The sequence below is a fragment of the Dendrobates tinctorius genome, unplaced genomic scaffold (assembly GCF_039654945.1).
Source record: "Dendrobates tinctorius isolate UK_male_01 unplaced genomic scaffold, ASM3965494v1 ptg000063l, whole genome shotgun sequence".
NCBI classification, from domain to species: Eukaryota; Metazoa; Chordata; class Amphibia; order Anura; family Dendrobatidae; genus Dendrobates; species Dendrobates tinctorius.
The window spans coordinates 32212375-32233965 of record NW_027361731.1 but is presented as its reverse complement, the minus strand read 5'-3'; the positions used below and the strand labels follow the sequence as shown (position 1 = coordinate 32233965).

General features: G+C 46.0%; 1 protein-coding gene across 3 annotated transcripts in view; it reads right to left on the bottom strand.

Annotated features, from left to right (window-relative positions):
• LOC141094104 (uncharacterized) overlaps positions 1-21591 on the bottom strand; it is a 66152-nt gene that overhangs the window by 19723 nt on the left and 24838 nt on the right. For all 3 annotated transcript variants that reach the window (XM_073579831.1, XM_073579833.1, XM_073579832.1), the window contains exons 2-11: positions 8760-8985; positions 7445-7594; positions 7136-7315; positions 6929-7052; positions 6748-6845; positions 6257-6406; positions 5948-6127; positions 5742-5865; positions 5561-5658; positions 5272-5362 (exon numbers count right to left, since the gene is read on the bottom strand). In XM_073579831.1, the coding sequence (XP_073435932.1) occupies positions 5272-5362; positions 5561-5658; positions 5742-5865; positions 5948-6127; positions 6257-6406; positions 6748-6845; positions 6929-7052; positions 7136-7315; positions 7445-7522 (1123 nt within the window). In that variant the 5' untranslated portion in view covers positions 7523-7594; positions 8760-8985. The remainder of the gene's footprint in view (positions 1-5271; positions 5363-5560; positions 5659-5741; positions 5866-5947; positions 6128-6256; positions 6407-6747; positions 6846-6928; positions 7053-7135; positions 7316-7444; positions 7595-8759; positions 8986-21591) is intronic.

Below are 21591 nucleotides of genomic sequence, written 5' to 3'. Positions count from 1 at the left end.
GGCGGTCGTTTCTCAGGCACTGCAGCATGAAATCAACCATGTGCTGCAGACTCCCAACTGCCAAAGAACCGCTGTCCCCTGTTTGAGGCGTGACCTCAGCCTGCTCTGCATCACCCCACCCTCGCTGTACATACTGAGTAGAGGTTTGTGTACCTCCCTCCTCTGGAGAGATGTCTTCCTCCTCCATCGACTCCTCCTCATCCTCCTCACAAAGTGTCCCCTGCCTAGGCCTTTGTGAGGAAACACGTAGCGCAGACTGTCCAGAAGCAGATGGCATTTGGGATTCCTCATCCTCCACCTCTTCCGAAACCTCATCCCTTAGTGCTTGCAGTGTTTGTTGAAGCAGGCAGATAAGGGGGACAGTCATGCTGACTAGTGCATCATCTGCACTCGCCATCCTCGTGGATTCATCGAAGGCACGCAAAACGAGGCAGATGTCCTTCATAGAGGCCCACTCAATGGTGCTGAAGTGTGAACGGCGCACAGTGCGACTTGTTTGCGCCTGATGCAGCTGGTACTCCATGACTGCTGCCTGCTGCTCACACAACCGCTCCAACATATGTAACGTTGAATTCCACCAGGTGGGTAGGTCACATATGATGCGATGTTCCGGAAGGCCAAATCGTCGCTGCAGAGCAGCGAGGCGCGATCTTGCCGTGCTGGAACGCCGCAAGTGAGCGCACTCTATGCGGACCTTGTGCAACAGTGCATCAAGATCCAGATAGTCCCTCAGAAAGCTCTGCACGACCAAGTTAAGCACATGTGCCAGACATGGGATGTGTGTGAGGTTGCCTAGGCCAAGAGCTGCCACCAGATTTCGGCCATTGTCACACACTACCAAGCCCGGCTGGAGATTCGCTGGCCCAAACCACACATCGCTCTCCAGCTTGATAGCATTCCAGAGCTCCTGCGCTGTGTGGCTTCGATTCCCCAAAGAAATTAATTTGAGTACAGCCTGTTGACGTTTGGCCACGGCTGTGCTCATATCGGTCGTAACAGGCTCCTGCTCTGCTGTTTCTGAGGAACTTGAGTAGGAGGAGGAGTCTATGTGTACAGACTGGAGTCCTACAATCCGTGGCGTTGGAAGAACACGTACAGCGCCACTCTCCAGATCTGTACCCGGCTCCACAACATTGACCTAGTGGGCAGTGAGGGAAAGGTATCGTCCCTGTCCATGGTTACTGGTCCACGCATCGGTGGTCAGGTGGACCTTGCTACTAACGGCGTTTAGTAGCGCATGTTTTATTTTGCCCTCAACATGTTTCTGCAGGGCAGGGACGGCTCGCCTGCTGAAATAAAAGCGGCTGGGCACGTTGTATTGGGGGACTGCCAATGCCATTAAGTCCCGGAAGGTGTCAGTGTCCACCAGCCTGAATGACAGCATTTCAACTGCCAGAAGTTTGGCAATGCCAGCATTCAGAGACTGTGCTCGGGGATGGTTTGCCGAGTAAGGGCGCCTTTTATCCCATGCCTGTGCTACCGATGGCTGTGATGGATGGGAACGTGCTGCTATGGGTGGAATATGACAGGGTCTCTGGACAACAGTGGCAGAGGTTCTTCCTTGGCGATCCTGTGAGGAAGCCGAACCAGCAGTGTGTGAGCTGGAGGAAGAGGCCCCAACACGAACTGAAGAGGTGGTAGGTGGTGCTGTACGTTGGCCTACGTCTTCAGGGTGTCTCTGCAACTCCAACTCGTGCTTGGTGCGCACATGTTTTCACATATTTGTGGTATTGAGGTTGCTGACATTTCTCCCTCTTTTGACTATCTGATGACACAGCTTGCATTTGACAAAGCAAATGTCATCTGCAACTGTGTCAAAAAAGGACCACGCACTGCAACTCTTGGGAGCGCCCGTTTTGCCTTTGGAATGAGGAATGCTCCTAACGGGTGCCGAAGTGGAGGGTACAGGCAACCAAGTCTTCCCCCTCCCTCTGCCTCCTGTTTTGGCCGGTAGGGGAATCTCTTCCTCCGAGCTGCTCCCACCACCTTCCTGTTCCTCACGCCATGATGGGTCAAGGACCTCATCATCTTCCCTCCCCTCTTCAAACAGCTGCTTCTCCGGGGTTGTCTCGCCAGCACCGTACGCACCAGAAAGTGGCAACTGAGTCTCGTCATCATCTGATGCGTACTGAGGTGTGCTGACCATAGGCACTGGCCCACTCGCCTCTTCAGATTCAGAGGGACAAAGAAGTTGCGCATCACTACATACTCCCTCTTCTTCACATTCAGGAATGCTGCTTGGCTGGCCCCCTCTTTCCAAGCCAACAGATTCCGAGAACAGAAGTAGAGACTGTGATGGCTCCTCTCCATGTCTCTCTGACTGCCTGGGCACTTTGGCAGGTGGTGAAGAGACAGATGGTTGCTCTTCGGTGCTCTGGTCCTGAGAGGCTGTGGAAGTAATTGAAGTCGATGCGTTAGCTGCCATCCATCCGACAACGGCTTCAATTTGTTCCTCCCGCAGCTGCAGTGGGGTACGTTGAGGTCCTACAAAGCTGCGCATAAAGGACTGTTGCCTGCTAAAACTGGGGGATGCTGATCCACTGGTGCCCGCAGCAGGCCCAGAATCCCCACGTCCTCTACCTGCAGAATCCCCACGTCCTCTCCCTGCAGAATCCCCACGTCCTCTCCCTGCTGAAACTCCACGCCCACGCCCACGCGCCTTACTCCCTGCCTTCTTCATCTTGCCAGACTGCTTAAGATAGGCAGAAAAGTACAAAGGGGGGCCTTAGTGTGCTTATTCCTGAACAGCTGGTTACAGGTACAAGAAACACTAATTTTATGAAGTGTGTGTGTGTGGACTACACTTTAATAGGAGCTGATGTGGCCTACACAAGTTCCAAATGTAGTGTTTGGTGAACTTTTTTTGTGGTTTCTTTGTTGGAAACAAACTCAAAGTATGTGAACAAAGAATTGAAACTGATAGTATCACCAACTTTTTGGAGCTATTACAATGCAGGCAGGTAACCTACAATGCAAAAGATGAGGCTCCAAAAAAATTGGGTAATACTAATCTGGCTGCGCCGGCAGGGCACAGGCCAGAAAAAAAGGCTCCTTTATCTACTCCTATATAGTGTTTGCAACCAACCAATGTTGATGGATACGGATGGATGCACACTAATAGGAGAAGAAAAAATGAGCTGCACTCAAAGACAAATATGTGTGAGGCAGTGACGCACGTTGAGCGTCCTACAACCAGACGTAGCTGCAGGACACTCTACTCTGCGTGAGCTGCACTCACACACAGTCAGAGACCTCTCAGACAGCCGTGAACTGTGCAGCTAAGTGGGCACTGGCACTGACAGGCTGTAGAAAGGCTCCACTGTGTACTCCTATATAGTGTTTGCAACCATCGTAGATGGAGACGGATGGATGCACACTAATAGAAGAAAAAATGAGCTGCAATAAAAGAAAAATGTGTGAGGCAGTGACACGCTGAGCGTCCTACAACCAGACATAGCTGCAGGACACACTACTCAGCGTGAGCTGCACTCACACACAGTCAGAGACCTCTCAGACAGCCGTGAACAGTGCAGCAAAGTGGACACTAGCACTGAAAGGCTGCAGAAAGGCTCCGCTGTCTACTACTAGTGTTTGCAACCAACGTATATGGATACGGATGGAAGCACACTAGATTGAAATTATGTAAAAAATGCAGCTCAAAAATTAAAAGATGTATGAGGCAGCAGTGATCACACTGGGTGGCCTACAGCCTGATGTGGCTGCAGGACCCACTCCACAGCTTGAGCTGCACTCACACAGCCCTTGCAGACAGCTGTGAACACTGCTGCTAGGGCAAAGAAGGCTACAGTGGTGGTTTATGTAGCCTGGGTAAAGCACTAGATGTTTGGTGGAATCGCTATTTCTAACTGTCCCTCACAGTCTTCTACAGCAGCCTGTCCCTAACTGAATTCACAGCAGAGTGAACCAGAAATGGCGGCTGCGGTGGCTTTTATAGTGCATCATGACATCATTTCGGCAGCCAATCACAGCCATGCCAATAGTTAACATGCCTACATGCCTAACAGGATGTGCCCACACTTCGGAGGATTCCCATTGGCTTAATCAAAGCAAGCAGGCTCATAGCATGATGGGAACTTCCGATTCCGATTCCGGAATCCGATATTACAAAAGTATCGGAAGTCAGTATCGGAATTCCGATACCGCTAATATCGGCCGATACCCGATACTTGCGGTATCGGAATGCTCAACACTATTTGTCACATAACAGATTACATCAGTGACTGCCATCCCCTGTGCATATTAGAAGCTGCAGACCCCCATCACTGGCCATCACACAGTCTGTTCTCACTGCTGCCAGCAGCCTGGGACAGTGAGGGAAGGAATTACTGATAATGAGTTATGCATTGTAATCATGGAGTGGCCCAGAATACAGGATGATTTTCCCTCCTCACTAGTTTCACTTTCCATAGATAACTGTTCAGTGTGTGTCTGGGGAAGGAGCAGCTCTCTTCTCTCTGCACTGAGGCTGCTGGAGGGGAAGAATTCGTTACTATGTGATGAGGGCTGCTTCATGTGGACGGGGAGGGCCTGTAGCTATGGAGGGTGGGGTTGTTGCTATAGAGGGCATGTTTGGAGTAAAGTAGAAGGTTACGACTAGTTCTCATTTCAATGCCATAACACACCCCCCCCTTGGACGTGTTTTGGTCAGAATATCTAGAAAACCATGCAAACTAGTGACAGAAAGTAAATTACTTATTGTCATAATTCTGCAGCCCAGATATGTACTGAGATTATGTGAAAAGCCCGGACAACCCCTTTAATGTTCTCGATCATATAAGTGAAATTTGAGCAGAAAGACTGGACCTGGTCTTGTAGGGACCATGAGACATTCAGCAGCACAGAAGGGACAGAAGATTCATCTGATAAGATCTCAGGGTTCTAGGAAGCGAACAGCATCATTACCCTCCGCTTTCTCTTACAGGCCCATCATAATATTTTTCTTCAACTGATTTCCTAACCTGTCAGCACATTCTACGTACGCTGTCATTTGGCTTTATAGGTTACAGATCTGGGCAGGTAACGGTCAGCATCTCCTAATCCTAGGGGGTAGGTGGATCCTCCAGGTTGTAAGTTCTATAGAAAAGGGTTTTCAAGGCCCAAAGTCATTTGAACAGTTTTGGGTGGAGGAGAATGTCTAGAGGCAAAATGGTGACCATGGTAATACGGCTAGACTACATCACCGATAAAGCAGCCACAGCCGGTGACTGAGAGGAATCTGTGACTTCTCTGCATTTAGTGGTTACTACTCACCTGGGTAGTCATATGTGGGAATCTCCTCTTTACACCACTCATCATCTCTCACATATGTCTCTGTAGTATTAATATGGGTCAGATCTTCACCCTGAAACAAATATTGTAAATGTCACAGACAGATGGAGAAGTCCCATCTATGATCAGCTCTAATCCTGCCATCTCCACCGTTCTCATTACACAAGTATAAAACATATAATACTGGTGGATAAAACAAGACTGAGCATAAGACCTTCACAGTCGTCTACACATCATAGGGGAGATCTCCTGACACCTTCACTCCATCTACCTGATGATCCTGAGGAGCATTGGGATCTTCTTGTTTACAGTCCTGTGGAAGAAGAGGATGGGGACATCTCTCTGGTGTTGTCCTCTTACTGGATAGATCTGGAGGAAACACATACAGGGACTGAATTCATTCTCTACATACAGATAATTATAGGTCGTGTGTATTTAGTCCTGTCTATTACCTTGTGATGTGAGGGGCTGGGAAACCTCCATTATGACGTTCTTGTACAGATCTCTGTGTCCTTCTAAATACTCCCACTCCTCCATGGAGAAATAGATAGCCACATCCTGAAACCCTATAGGAACCTGACACATACAATGATACCGTCATCCCCCGATCCCTTCATAGTGTTACTGTACAATGTCCCAGCATTCCCAGCAGTGTCACCTCTCCAGTCAGCAGCTCAATCATCTTGTAGATAAGTTCTTGGATCTTCTGGTCATTGATATCCTCATGGAACAGGGGGTGAGGTGGAGGCCCCATGCTTGGGCTCAGGGGTCTTCCACATCCCTCAGACACAGGGTCCTGACAGCGATCACTAGAGGTCTTCTTCACCACTGTGTAATCCTGGTTATGGAGAGACACATTAATAAATCTCACTACAGACATTCCCAGAGTCCTCACCTCTCCAGTTCTGTCCATCTGTTATTCCCATAGATAAGAATGATGTAATGTGACATCATCAGAATCTCTCACCTCTCCAGTGAGACAGAAGAGGATCTCTAGGGTGAGGTGTAATATCCTCTCCACCATCTTGTCTCTGTCCATATCCATCTTTGATGGGTAAATCAGGAAAATTCTCTTTTGTAGAAGATCTTCACTGAGAGGATCCGATATTGTAGAGACCTGAATGAGAAGATGAGCCGATGTCACATCATAAGAATCCTGTGTAATAATACAATTACTGGAGATAATAAGGGAAACATATAAGGAGATTTATTATTTTATACATATTCCCTGGTACTATTAATATAGGTCAGATCTTCAACTGGAAACAAATATTGTAAAAGTCACAGACAGATGGAGAAGTCCCATCTATGATCAGCTCTAATCCTGCCATCTCCACCGTTCTCATTACATAAGTAAAAAACATATAATATTGGTGGATAAAACAAGACTGAGCACAAGACCTTCACAGCCGTCTACACATCATAGGGGAGATCTCCTGACACCTTCTCTCCATCTACCTGATGATCCTGAGGAGCACTGGTATCTTCTTGGTTACAGTCCTGTGGAAGAAGAGGACGGGGACATCTCTCTGGTGTTGTCCTCTTACTGGATAGATCTGGAGGAAACACATACAGGGACTGAATTCATTCTCTACATACAGATAATTATAGGCCGTGTGTATTTAGTCCTGTCTATTACCTGGTGTTGTGAGGGGCTGGGGAACCTCCATTATGACGTTCTTGTACAGATCTCTGTGTCCTTCTAAATACTCCCACTCCTCCACAGAGAAATAGACAGCGACATCCTGACACCTTATAGGAACCTGACACATACAATGATACCGTCATCCCCCCGATCCCTTCATAGTGTTACTGTATAATGTCCCAGCATTCCCAGCAGTGTCACCTCTCCAGTCAGCAGCTCAATCATCTTGTAGGTGAGTTCTAGGATCTTCTGGTAATTGATGTCCTCATGGATCAGGGGGTGAGGTGGAGGCCCCGTGATTGGGCTCAGGGGTCTTCCACATCCCTCAGACACAGGGTCCTGACAACGATCACTAGAGGTCTTCATCACCACTGTGTAATCCTGGTTATGGAGAGACACAGTAATAAATCTCACTACAGACATTTCCAGAGTCCTCACCTCTCCAGTTCTGTCCATCTGTTATTCCCATAGATAAGAATGATGTAATGTGACGTCATCAGAATCTCTCACCTCTCCAGTGAGACGGAAGAGGATCTCTAGGGTGAGGTGTAATATCCTCTCCGCCATCTTGTCTCTGTCCATATCCATCCTTGATGGGTAAATCAGGAAAACTCTCTTTTGTAGAAGATCTTCACTGTGAGGATCCGATTTTGTAGAGACCTGAATGAGAAGATGAGCCGATGTTTCCAGGATTTTTCTTGTGGGAATTGGCTGTGATATCCCCTGTGCAATATATTTCTAGTATTAATGTGCTCAGTAATGGGGAATCTCCACATACCTCCACCTGCAGAGCCGCACTCCACATATATGGTGGCTGCTCTGTGCACAGGACCTGTGATGAGGTCACAGGAGGGGAGGAGTCAGGGTCACATGATCTCCGGAGTGAAGACGCTCCATGGAGACTTCTCCTCAGTCAGTGACATTCCCGCCATTATTTGCCCCTCACTACTGGCACAATTACCCCGCGCCGCCTTTTCTACACAGTGTTATGTGTGGAATGTAACGTGTGATTTCTCTGGAGGGAAATAGACCCCACACATGAGGGAATTATCACCAGTTACCGACCGTCTACTTTATGGCGGCATATGATTGTGCTATCGACTCCACATCTCGGTTATTTCCTCCCTTCCAGAGTCCGGCTGAGGCTCATATACCGCCATGCTCCTCTCCAGTCACCGTGGGGGGTTTGGTAGAAGGATGGAGGGTTGGGCCTGTGAGTCACGGTTCACCTTCCCTATCCTTTACCCTTTATACCTGACCTGTTTATCCAATTATCTGGAGCTAAATGGTTTTAAAAACTTAACGTGAGAGGGGAATATAACCTTTTAAGTGTACGTCAGGGTGACAAATGGAAGACCGCATTCAATACACCTGAGGAGCAGATTGAAAACCTGATGCTGCCATTCGGGGTAACCAATGCTCCGGCAGTCTGTGACAATGTCAGTAATTATATTTTTCCTCACTGATTGGTAGATTTGTGGTAATTTTCCTGGATGATATAGTGAGTTACTCCCATCCTCCGGAGGAGCATGCTGAGCATGTCAGACAGGTTCTCCAGGTTCTACGTGACAACTATGTATTTGGTAACCTGGAGAAATGACAATTTGTGGTCCAGCAGGTCCAGTTCTCAGGACATTTGGGTTCTGCATTGGGGTCTCAGAAGGAACCCGTTACAGTCCCAGCAGTCCCTTCATTGGTTTTATCCAAGTAACCTGAAAGTGTTAAAGAGATTTCTTGTAGTCGTGATACTGAGGAACAAACAAGCGAAAAATAGGGTCTTACCTGATAACCAAATATAATGAGAGTAGGGGAGTATTACACTCACCTGATGGAGTGGCGCCTTTACACCATGCTCAATGCATAAATCAGCTGCTGCAGGACACGGGGCCAAAGACCGAGCAGAAGAGCTGATCCGGGTATAATGTGTCTGTACCTGCGCTGCTGATGGAGACGATCGGAGATGGAGAGTTTCCTTAAAAACATTTATTCAAATAGGTTTTCAAAGTCAACGCGTTTCACAGTCACGCAGGACGTCTTCCTCAGGACGAAATCTGAGAGCGGATAAACATGTTAAGCTTGGAACGTTTTATATGCAGTCTTTTTGAAAAGACAAACTCCAACAAAGCACAATATGTCAAAGTTCATGAGAAAGTTTGTCACACAAAGATAAATTATAGTTCATGAAAAAACAAAAAACATTTGCATACATTAATTATATTAAAAAGCACTAAGTATTACGTGAGGTCACGTAAAAGAATGAATAAACATGTATGTGAAATGAATGAAAAAGTTCTTGCCCGTAAATAAATCATTTATAAATGGTGGTATTTCGTTGTGTCAGTAGTTTCCTATATGAGATGTGAGCTGGTGTTCTGTAAGTTTCTGAAGTCACAGGTATAGTGGTGTAAAGCTGTGCACCACTAGTGAGCTTGATGGATCAGCATCGGACTGAAAACATAGGATTATTGAAAAAGAAACCATTGAACTAGAAGACAAATACGTAACCCAATGGGTAATCCATATATATATAAAAACAAATGTATGTATGTGTGTGTATGTGTGTGTATCAAGCCCTGCCCCTCATTATCATGTCACTAGCTGAAGAGCCCGGCGTTGCCCAGGCATAGTAAATAACTGTGGCTAGTTATAACAAATTGTAATGATTATCCGCCATCCCATAGTCCAGTGCCCATATACCGATCATACATATCTTCCATCCCATAGTCCAGTGCCTTTATACCCATCATACATATCCTCCATCCCATAGTCCAGTGCCCATATACCCATCATATATATCCTCCATCCCATAGTCCCGTGCCCATATACCCATCACACATATCTTCCATCCCAAAGTCCTGTGCCCATATACCCATCATACATATCCTCCATCCCATAGTCCAGTGCCCATATACCCATCATACATATCTTCCATCCCATAGTCCAGTGCCTTTATACCCATCATACATATTCTCCATCCCATAGTCCCGTGCCCATATACCCATCATACATATCTTCCATCCTGAAGTCCTGTGCCCATATACCCATCATACATATCCTCCATCCCAAAGTCCTGTGCCCATATACCCATCATACATATCCTCCATCCCATAGTCCAATACCCATATACCCAGCATACATTTCCTCCATCCCATAGTCCAGAGCCCATATACCCATTTTATCGTCCATCCCATAGTCCAGTGCCCATATACTCATCATACATATCCTTCATCCCAAAGTCCTGTGCCCATATACCCATCATACATATCCGCCATCCCATAGTCCAGTGCCCATATACCCATCATACATATCCTCCATCCCATAGTCCAGTGCCTTTATACCCATCATACATATTCTCCATCCCATAGTCCCGTGCCCATATACCCATCATACATATCCTCCATTCCATAGTCCAGTGCCCATATACCCATCATACATATCTTCCATCCCAAAGTCCTGTGCCCATATACCCATCATACATATCCTCCATCCCAAAGTCCTGTGCCCATATACCCATCATATATATCCTCCATCCAATAGTTCAGTGCCCATATACCCATCACGCATCCTTCATCCCATAGTCCCTTGCCATATACCCATCATACATATCCGCCATCCCATAGTCCTGGGCCCCTATACCCATCACAGGCTCCCAGTATCCATTGTTTCAGATGCTGCACATCTCGTATCTTCACAACATAGACAATTGCCTTCACATGACCCCAAAGATAAAAGTCTAAGGGGTCAGATCGGGAGACCTTGGCGGCCATTCTGTGGTGCCCCTGAGGGTTCAGTTGCCACAGAGATACTGCACCTCCTCCTGAGGTGTGGTACCCCACCATCCAGGTAAGGTGGAGACACCTGACCACACTCCAACACCTGCATCCCACACAACATAGTAGTGTAGCAAAGCACCTTTGGTGGCTCCCTGCTTGGAACACGAAGAGTGCTGGGAGGTGCGTGGAGCTTAATCTGCACCAGAGAGCGGGAGAGGTTAGGATTCAGGCAGTCTGACTCAGGGAGTCTGAGGCAGAGGGTCTGTGATGAGAGTTGGTCTGAGGAGATCCCCGGAGTGGGATGGAGGAGGGAAGTGCTGCAGCAGACCTCAGTGACCTGGGTCTGCTGGCACAGGAAAGAGACATATTCAGAAAGCCTGATTCTCCATAAGAAAGATAGTTTTGTATGGAACGTAAGGAGAAGGAGAGGACTAAGGACTAGGGTTAGAAAAGAACCCTTCCCCAAGTTCTGAGCGCAAGGCCGGGGTCCGGTCCCTGAGGTTGTATGGTGGATACTAATGGTCCTGCAGCAGACACCGGAGGAATAGAAGTTGTCACCACTTTATTCCCACACAAGACTTGGGGGCACAACAGCATCGTGAGTGAGCCGGGACTTAGTAGCAAGGAGTCCTCAAAGCATGCTACAGCTGTCTGCTGTACAAGTAGAGTTCATAGGAACATCTGAAAGAAGGAACTCCAGTGTAACTCAGTACTGTGAGTACTTTACCTAGGGGCTAAGAGGGAGACGTTCAGAAAAGGCACATGTTGGTGGAGTGTTGGAACGGAGTGCTTCACCTATCTTGGAGGGTGACTGAGCCCCTGACCCGGAGGACACGGCATGGATGCGGGTACCTGTATGCCCAACAGACTGTGAGTAAAGCTTTGGAACTACATTCCCTGGTATCCTCCAGTTATTCCTGCGCCAACATGCTCAGCACTGCTACATCTCTGTGCCTGGCACTGTACCATCTATATTTCTCCCCTATCACTTGACTATCTCTTCATCTACACTGCCCTGGGACTACAGCCCTACCTGTTATGAATAAGTCACCGGAGGAGGAAAAAATAAAAATGCAAGCTAAGTCCAGAAAACTGGAGAGGCTGGTAGCTAGCGGATTGCAGACCCCTGATCCTATTCACAACAACTAACAGTAGCCGTGGAGCGTTCCTACGGTGGTCCTAGACGCCTCTTAACAGCCAGAGAACTAAATAAGTCTAAAGAAAGAAAGGGGAAATCTAAACTGCCCCAGAGCAAACCCAAAAGCAATAGACAGCCCCCAACATGTATTGTCAGTGAAAACAGATGAAAACACAAACACAGACAGAAAAACAGGCAGACAAAGTGATGGGGCCCAACTAACTAGATAGGAAAGGACAGAAAAGATGCTGGCTGCAATCTGCAAAAACCCTACCAAAAATGTCCCAACACGTCTGATAGGAAAAACGGCCCTGAAGTCACTAGACTTCAAAATCCCTATATCAGCACTCCGATATATTCTGAAGACAGAGCAAAAGAGATTTAACTGATCAGGGACAAAAATGGAAATTCAGCAAAGCCCAAGCCAGGGCTGGCTGAACACAAAACTAAGCAAATCAGACAAAATCTCATGGAACAATAACAGAGCAAAACTTAGATTTAGAAGACAGTAACTGAACTGGAGGCCAGAGCTCAGAGCAGAGAAATCACCATCACCAGCAACCCTACAGGGCGTCGGCTGCCTTATATCCACTCAGAGATTCCGGATGTCCAATCGCAATCCACCTGTTCAGGTGACAGGTCTCTCCCATCCAAATCAGTTTCACGACCGCCCTTCACCAGCAGAGGGAGTTCATCGGACATCAAAGGTGAATGAGAAAATGAGCTCACAACAGTACCTCCCCCTTGAGGAGGGGTCACTGAACCCTCATCCACGCCACCAGGCCGATCAGGATGGGCCCGATGAAAAGCACGAATCAATCTTTCGGCATGAATATCAGATGCAGAGACCCAAGAATTATCCTCCTGGCCATAACCAGGCTAATAAGGCTAATAAGTCATGTCAGACTAACTTAATTTCCTTCTATGACGGTATCACTGATTGGGTGGATCAAGGAAATGCTGTAGATATAGTATATCTTGACTTCAGCAAAGCATTTGACAAAGTCTCTCATACAATCCTTATTGAAAAAATGACTAAGTATGGAATGGACAAGGCAACTGTTAGGTGGATTCATAACTGGCTTAGTGATCGGACCCAAAGAGTGGTCGTAAATGGCTGCACATCCAGTTGGAAGAATGTCTCAAGTGGGGTACCACAGGGCTCTGTCCTGGGCCCTGTATTGTTCAACATCTTTATCAACGATTTAGATGAAGGAATTGAGGGTAAACTGATTAAATTTGCTGATGACACAAAGCTAGGAGGGATAGCTAATACTAGAGAAGAGAGAGAGAGGATTCAAAAAGATTTAAATAAACTGGAGAAGTGGGCAGCAACTAACAGAATGGTTTTTAACAGGGAGAAATGCAAAGTACTACATCTGGGCAATAAAAATGAAAAAAGCATATATAGAATGGGAGGAATAGGGCTAAGTGACAGCACATGTGAAAAAGACTTGGGTATACTAATAGATCACAGACTGAATATGAGTCAACAGTGTGATGCAGCAGCAAAAAAGGCAAATGCAATTCTAGGATGTATTAACAGAAGCATGCAGTCTAGATCACGTGAAGTCATTATTTCCCTCTACTCCTCTTTGGTCAGACCTCATCTGGAATATTGTGTCCAGTTTTGGGCACCACATTTTAAAAAAGACATCAACAAACTGGAGCAAGTTCAGAAAAGAGCGACCAGAATGGTGACCGGTCTGCAAACCCTGTCTTATGAGGAAAGGTTGCAGGATTTGGGAATGTTTAGTTTGCAAAAGAGAAGACTGAGAGGAGACTTAATAGCTGTCTACAAATATCTAAAGGGCTGTCACATTGTAGAAGGATCAACTTTATTCTCATTTGCACAAGGAAAGACTAGAAGCAATGGGATGAAACTGAATGGGAAGAGACACAGATTAGATATTAGAAAAAACTTTAAGACAGTTAGAGTGATCAATGAGTGGAACAGGCTGCCACGAGAAGTGGTGAGTTCTCCTTCAATGGAAGTCTTCAAACAGAGGCTGGACAGACATCTGACTGGGATGATTTAGCGAATCCTGCTTTGAGCAGGGGGTTGGACCAGATGGCCCAGGAGGTCCCTTCCAACTCTACGATTCTATGATTCTATGATTCTATGATTCTAACCCTTCCACTTAACCAAATACTGGAGTCTCCGTCTAGCCAGATGAGAATCCAGTATCTTCTCAACCTCATATTCCACATTACCTTCAACCAATACAGGGTCAGGAGGTGCCACCACAGGAACTACTGGCTCAACAAACCTCTTCAACAGAGACTTATGAAACACGTTATGGATCTTAAATGTAACAGGAAGAGACAATCGAAAAGAGACCGGATTAAGAATCTCCAAAATCTTGTAAGGTCCAATAAATCTAGGTTTAAACTTTGGAGAAGCCACCTTCATAGAGATATTCTTTGATGACAACCAAACCATATCACCCACCTTAAACCGGGGACCAATAGTCCTATGCCAGTTGGAAAACTGCTGGGCCTTTTCCTGGGAGAGAGACAACTTATCCACCACTTGGTCCCAAATCTGGTGCATTCTCTCCACCACAGTGTCGACACCTGGGCAGGTAGAAGACTCCACCTGCCCTGAAGAGAATCGAGGATGAAACCCAAAGTTACAAAAAAAAGGTGACATCAAGGTGGCAGAACTAGCTCTATTATTTAAAGCAAATTCGGCCAAGGGCAAAAATGAGACCCAATCATCCTGATCAGCAGAGATAAAACATCTCAAGTAAGACTCCAAAGTCTGGTTTGTTCTCTCCGTCTGCCCATTGGTCTGAGAAGGACAACTGAATTCCCAGCTTGGAACAAAAAGTCCTCCAAAATCTAGAGACAAACTGAACTCCTCTGTCAGATACAATGTTCTCAGGAATCCCATGCAAGCGAACCACCTGTTGCAAAAACAAGGGCACCAACTCTGAGGAAGATGGCAACTTAGGGAGTGGTACAAGATGGACCATCTTAGAGAATCTATCACAAATCACCCAGATAACAGTCATTCTCTGAGAGACAATGTATATGAACTTGGCACACACCCAAACGAATGTTGTTGCAAAATTGGTGATTTTAATAAAAGGCAGTACATACATAAACGTTTCGGTCTATGACCTTCATCAATGTACGTTAGAATGTACTGTGAGCACTTTGTGAATAGGTTTCAAGGAAAACCAATGCTGAAGGGAGGTAACTATCGCCGTCCGTGCAATGCTACAGCGTGTGGATGCGGTATCCGCCGCAGATCCTATGGCGCTCATAGGATCTGCGGCGGATACCGCATCCACACGCTGTAGCATTGCACGGACGGCGATAGTTACCTCCCTTCAGCATTGGTTTTCCTTGAAACCTATTCACAAAGTGCTCACAGTACATTCTAACGTACATTGATGAAGGTCATAGACCGAAACGTTTATGTATGTACTGCCTTTTATTAAAATCACCAATTTTGCAACAACATTCGTTTGGGTGTGTGCCAAGTTCATATACATTGATAGTCACGGATTGGGATCCTACTTGTGCACCATTCCGGTATCTGTAGGGTTGTGCCAACGGTCTCTGTTCATATTCTCTGAGAGACAGGCAGATCAGAAATAAAATCCATTGAAATATGGGTCCATGGCCTCCTGGGCACCGGCAAAGGCATCAACAACCCACAAGAGCGAGAACAAGGTTTAGACCGGGAGCAAGTCCCACAGGACTGCACAAAATTCCTGACATCACGAGATAAGGCGGGCCACCAAAAAGACCGACTCACCAAATCTCTAGTACCAAAAATACCTGGATGACCAGCCAATGCGGAGCAATGAACTTCAGACATCACTCTCTTCCTCCACTGGTCAGGAACATACAATTTTCCAATGGGACAACGCTCAGGTTTGTCCTCCTGAAACTTTTCCAGAGCACGTCTTAAATCGGGCGAGATGGCAGAAAGAACTACCCCCTCACCTAAGATGGTAGCAGGCTTGGTCACAATAGGAGAATCAGCAAAGAAACTCCTAGAGAGGGCGTCTGCCTTGACATTCTTAGTGCCCGGAAGAAAAGAGACCACAAAATCAAAACGTGTGAAAAACAAGGCCCACCTAGCGTGTCTAGGATTCAAGCGTTTGGCCGATTAAAGGTAAATCAAATTCTTGTGGTCAGTGAGGACCACGACTTGATGTCTAGCTCCCTCCAACCAATGTCTCCACTCCTCAAATGCACATTTCATGGCTAACAGGTACTGATTCCCCACATCATAGTTGCGTTCAGATGGGGAGAACTTTTGGGAAAAGAAAGCACAGGGATTCATTTTAGATGTTACCGGATCTTTTGGGGACAAAACAGCTCCTGCACCAATCTCAGAAGCGTCCACCTCTACCTGAAACAGGAGTGAGACATCAGGTTGCCGCAAAACCGGAGCAGAAGTGAATCTCCGCTTCAGCTCCTGAAAGGAAGAAACAGCCTCTGGAGACCAATTCAGCACATCAGGACCCTTCTTAGTCAAATCAGTCAATGGTTTGGTAATACCAGAAAAATTAGCTATAAATTTACGATAAAAATTAGCAAAACCCAAAAACTTCTGGAGGGCCTTCAAAGAAGTGGGATGAACCCAATCATAAATGGCCTGTACCTTGGTCGGGTCCATTTCAATAGTTGATGGAGACAAAATAAATCCCAAAAATGAAATAATCTGTACACCAAAAAGGCATTTCGATCACTTAACATACAGGGAATTCTCCCTCAAGATCCGGAACACAGTCCAAACATGTTCCACATGAGAGTCCCAATCCCTGGAAAAGATCAAAATATCATCCAGATAGATGATCAAAAATTTATCCACAAAGTCCCGGAAAATATCATTCATGAAGCACTGGAAGACAGAAGGGGCATTAGTGAGCTCAAAAGGCATCACCAGGTACTCAAAATGTCCCTCCGGAGTATTAAACGCCGTCTTCTATTCATCCCCATGCTTAATGCGAATAAGATTATACGCCCCCCTGAGGTCAAGCTTGGTAAACCAGCAAGCACCTTTAACTCTGGAGAATAGATCAGAAATCAGGGTTAACGGATACTGATATTTAACAGTAATTTTGTTGAGGGAACGATAGTCAATACAAGGCCTTAATGAACCATCTTTCTTGGCCACGAAAAAAAAAACAGCACCCAAGGGTGAAGAGGATGGTCTAATATGACCCTTCTCCAACGACTCCTTAATATAAGATCACATAGCCTCATGCTCGGGTACAGATAAATTGAAAAGACGACCCTAGGGAAATTTACACCCAGGGCTCAGCTCAATTGCACAGTCATAACTCCTTTGAGGAGGAAAAGACGCAGACTTATTCTCACTAAATACATCATAAAAATCAGCCAAATAGTCAGGAACATCATGCGACTGGGGAGAGGTGGAGAAAACAGGAGCATCACTAAGAGCACACCGACAACCCCAACTCACCACAGACACAGATTTCCTATCCAAAACTGGATTATGGATTTGCAACCAGGGAAACCCCAGAACAATGGTATCATGCAAATTATGCAACACCAAAAATCGGCAATTTTCTTGATGGTCTGGGGCGACCCGCATTACCACCTGGGTCCAAAACTGAGGTTTATTCTTCGCCAAAGGAGTACCATCAATACCCCTCAAAGGGATAGGCGTCCGCAGAGGTGTCATAAGAAACCCACAACGTTTAGCAAAATCCAAGTCCATCAGGTTCAGAGCCGCTCCTGAATCCACAAAAGCCTTAGCAGAAAATGTGGACAGGGAGCAGATCAGAGTAATTGCCAGAAGAAACTTAGGTTGTACACCACCCACAGCAAATGTGTGTGCAAAACGTTTCTCTCGTTTAGGGCAGACAGAAATAATATGAGAGGCATCTCCACAGAAAAAACACAGCTTATTACGCCTTCTGAACTCCTGACGTTGCGCCCTAGACAAAACTCTATCACATTGCATAGGTTCAGACATTTGTTCAACAGGTGGCAACATTTCTCGTGTAATTTTACGTTCACGTAAATGCCGATCAACCTGAATGGCTAATGACATAGAATCGTCAAGACCAGAGGGAACAGGAAATCCCACCATAGTATCTTTTACGGTTTCTGACAAATCCTTCCGAAAGAGAGCTGCCAAGGCACCATCATTCCAAGTAGTAAGGACCGCCCACTTTCGGAATTTTTGACAGTACAACTCTGTAGACTCCTGACCCTGGTTCAATGCCAACAGGGCTTTTTCAGCTTGATCAATAGCATTAGGTTCATCATACAACAACCCCAAGGCTTGAAAAAATGCGTCCACATTAGTTAGAATAGGATCATCAGGTGTCAAAGAAAACGCCCAATCCTGGGGATCGCAGCGCAGCAAGATGACAATTTTAACCTGCTGCGCAGAGCTACCCAAAGAGCTAGGCTTCAAGGCAAGAAATCATTTACAATTATTCTTAAAATTCAAAAATTTAGACCGATCCCCAAAAAACACATCAGGAGTAGGGATCTTTGGTTCAGCAGCATGTGAATGAGCAAGATAGGCGGAAATTCCCCGCACTTCAGCAGTGAGCAGCTCCACACGATCAGACAATTGCTTAATCTCCATTAAGAAAAAATCCTCCTACGGCCCCAGAGAAAAAGAGGAAAAAATATACATGAAAAAAAAAAAATTCTGACACTTTTTTTTTTTTTTTACAATTCTTTCCTGCTATTGAGTACCCTAGAATCTGCGGTATGGCTGGTGATTCTGTTATGAATGAGTCACCGGAGGAGGAAAAAACAAAAATGCAAGCTAAGTCCAGAAAACTGGAGAGGTTGGTAGCTAGCGGATTGCAGACCCCTGATCCTATTCACAACAACTAACAGTAGCCGGGGAGTGTTCCTACGGTGGTCCTAGATGCCTCTTCACAGCCGGAGAACTAAATAAGCCTAAAGAAAGAAAGGGGAAATCTAAACTGCCCCAGAGCAGACCCAAAAGCAATAGACAGCCCCCAACATGTATTGTCGGTGAAAACAGATGAAAACACAAACACAGACAGAAAGACAGGCAGAGCAAACGATGGGGCCCAACTAACTAGATAGGAAAGGACAGAAAAGATGCTGGCTGCAATCCGCAAAAACCCTACCAAAAATGTCCCAACACGTCTGATAGGAAAAATGGCCCTGAAGTCACTAGACTTCAAAATCCCTATATCAGCACTTCGATATATTCTGAAGACAGAGCAAAAGAGATTTAACCGATCAGGGACAAAAATGGAAATTCAGCAAAGCCCAAGCCAGGGCTGGCTGAACACAAAACTAAGCAAATCAGACAAAATGTCATGGAACAATAACAGAGCAAAACTTAGCTTTAGAAGACAGTAACTGAACTGGAGGCCAGAGCTCAGAGCAGAGAAATCACCAGCAACCCTACAGGGCGTCGGCTGCCTTATCTCCACTCAGAGATTCCGGATGTCCAATCGCAATCCACCTGTTCAGGTAACAGGTCTCTCCCATCCAAACCAGTTTCATGACCTCCCTTCACCAGCAGAGAGAGTTCATCGGACATCAAAGGTGAACGAGAAAATGAGCTCACAACACCTACCTGTGGAGGGCCACAACATCATTGCTGCACCACACCATCTGTCCCAGAGGATCTACTTGCAGCGTCGGCTTAACACCTCCCTTGCCGAACACCACAGGTGGCATCACGAATCATTCACTCATAAACTTTAATCATCATTACTAGCACACTTAACATTCCCCTTTTAAAATGGACGCCCAGATCGACGGGCCCAGTACCGAGTACCCCCACCAGCCCTGGCGGGCATTGCATTTTAACTGGCCCACGACGACCAATCCACTTTCCAGGAAACTGTTCATGTAGGAATGCTTGGACCTGACACCCATAATTGATGGTATGGTGTGGTATATGGGGTACAAAGATAGTGGGGCCATTCTCCATCAATGGAAACCTCAGTGCCACTGGATATCAGAAATTGCTCCATGATGATGTGTTGCCCTCTTTATGCTCTTAAGATGGCGCTTTCCCTGAGGTTTTCCAGCAAGATGGTGCACCACCGCACTATGGGTGTCAGGTCTGAGCATTCCTACAAGGAATCTGACTCCCTTAGACTAGCATTTCTTCTGCAGTGTTGCTATCAGTGTGTCAAGAGTGGGAGAAGAGGGCTGCATTGACAATCCAATACAGTGGGCAGCACTTTGAACACATTTTATAAGTGGTCATAAACTTGTAAATAACTCATGAAAGAATAAAGTTACATTAAAACCAAGCACACCATTGTTTATCTTGTGAAATTCTCAATAAGTTTGATGTGTCAAATGACCCTCTTCCCATTGGAAAAAATAAAGTTGGATCCAAAATGACCGACTTCAAAATTACCGCCATGGTCAACACCCATCTTGAAAAGCTTCCCCCCTCCCATATACTAATGTGCCCCAGAAAGGAAGTTGATATCACCAACCATTCCCATTTTATTTAGGTGTATCCATATCAATGGCCCACCCTGTACAAGCCAGGAGAACGGATGGTTCCAAAACGACATTCTGTCTATCTGCAGTCACCACTAGAGGGAGCTTAGGAGCTCATGGCATCAATACTATACAGTGAGCTCCTTCTAGTGGTGGCGACAGGGGATTTGGAACTTTGCATCAGGTGAAAAAAGAAGCCATGACCACAATAAAGTTTTATTAAGAAATTAAATCAGCACACACCTACTTGGAAAAATAAAATAGTGTTCAAGAATGGACATTCACGTGACCGTACACGTTATATATGATGGCTGCCAGTAGAAGTTAGAAGAAAACTTCGGCCCTCAAATCAGCAGATAAGGTGGAAAATGTTATATAGGTGAACTGAGCCATGAACTACAGAAATGAGCCAACGTTTTGGCCACGCAGGGCCTTTATCACGGTAGTCACTGTGCCCTGAGCGATGCGGATGATAGTTGCACCATGGCTCAGTACTTGTTATATATGATGGATGTCAATAGTATACAGCTGCATGGTCCATAAAAACTAACGCACTTATTATGGTTCTCCCCTTAGCTTAGCCCGTGGTGAAGGGCCCAGTGGGCGATACGTTGCAGGGGAAGGCCGCTGCGTAAGGCCCCGTGATGGAGGTACTGTCGGAGTGGAAGTTTTCTTCTGGGTGATTGTGCTGGCAGAAGGGGATCTTTTGGGGGTAGTGGAAGTTCTGCTTGTTGTGAGTCTAACAATAGGTGAAGTAGAGGATTTCTTCCAAATGTAAAACAAAATATTCAATGAACAGAAAAATCGTGGAAACGAAAATAATAATGTTATGAAGAATGACTCAGCTAGATGAAGAATTAAAAGTGCAATCCTTGGGGTTCCATGGAGCGACACCCTCCAGCCCCAGAAACAAACAATGATTCCACAGATGGTAACAATCTGAATGGTTCTCGCCAATGGAAATCTGTTCTACCAAATAATAAAACCTTCATGGGATGACCCAGGCATGTCAAAGTGAGGAGACTTATACGCCATGCATGCTCCCCTGGGAAATTAAATATGGAAATTGCCTCTTCAGAGAAGAAGAGGACTTGAACTCTAGTGCCACCTATTGGAAGGAGCAATCCTAAAAGTGAATATCGACCCTTTAACGAGCCTTGCCATATGACTGAGGATAAAAGCCAAAACAGACTCTCTCTGTTGCCCCTCATCAGTGCAAGTATGACACCTGATTTGGCTAGGTGAGAGGCTTAAGACTGAGATTTAAGGGGTAACATTTCTCCTTGTGGAGA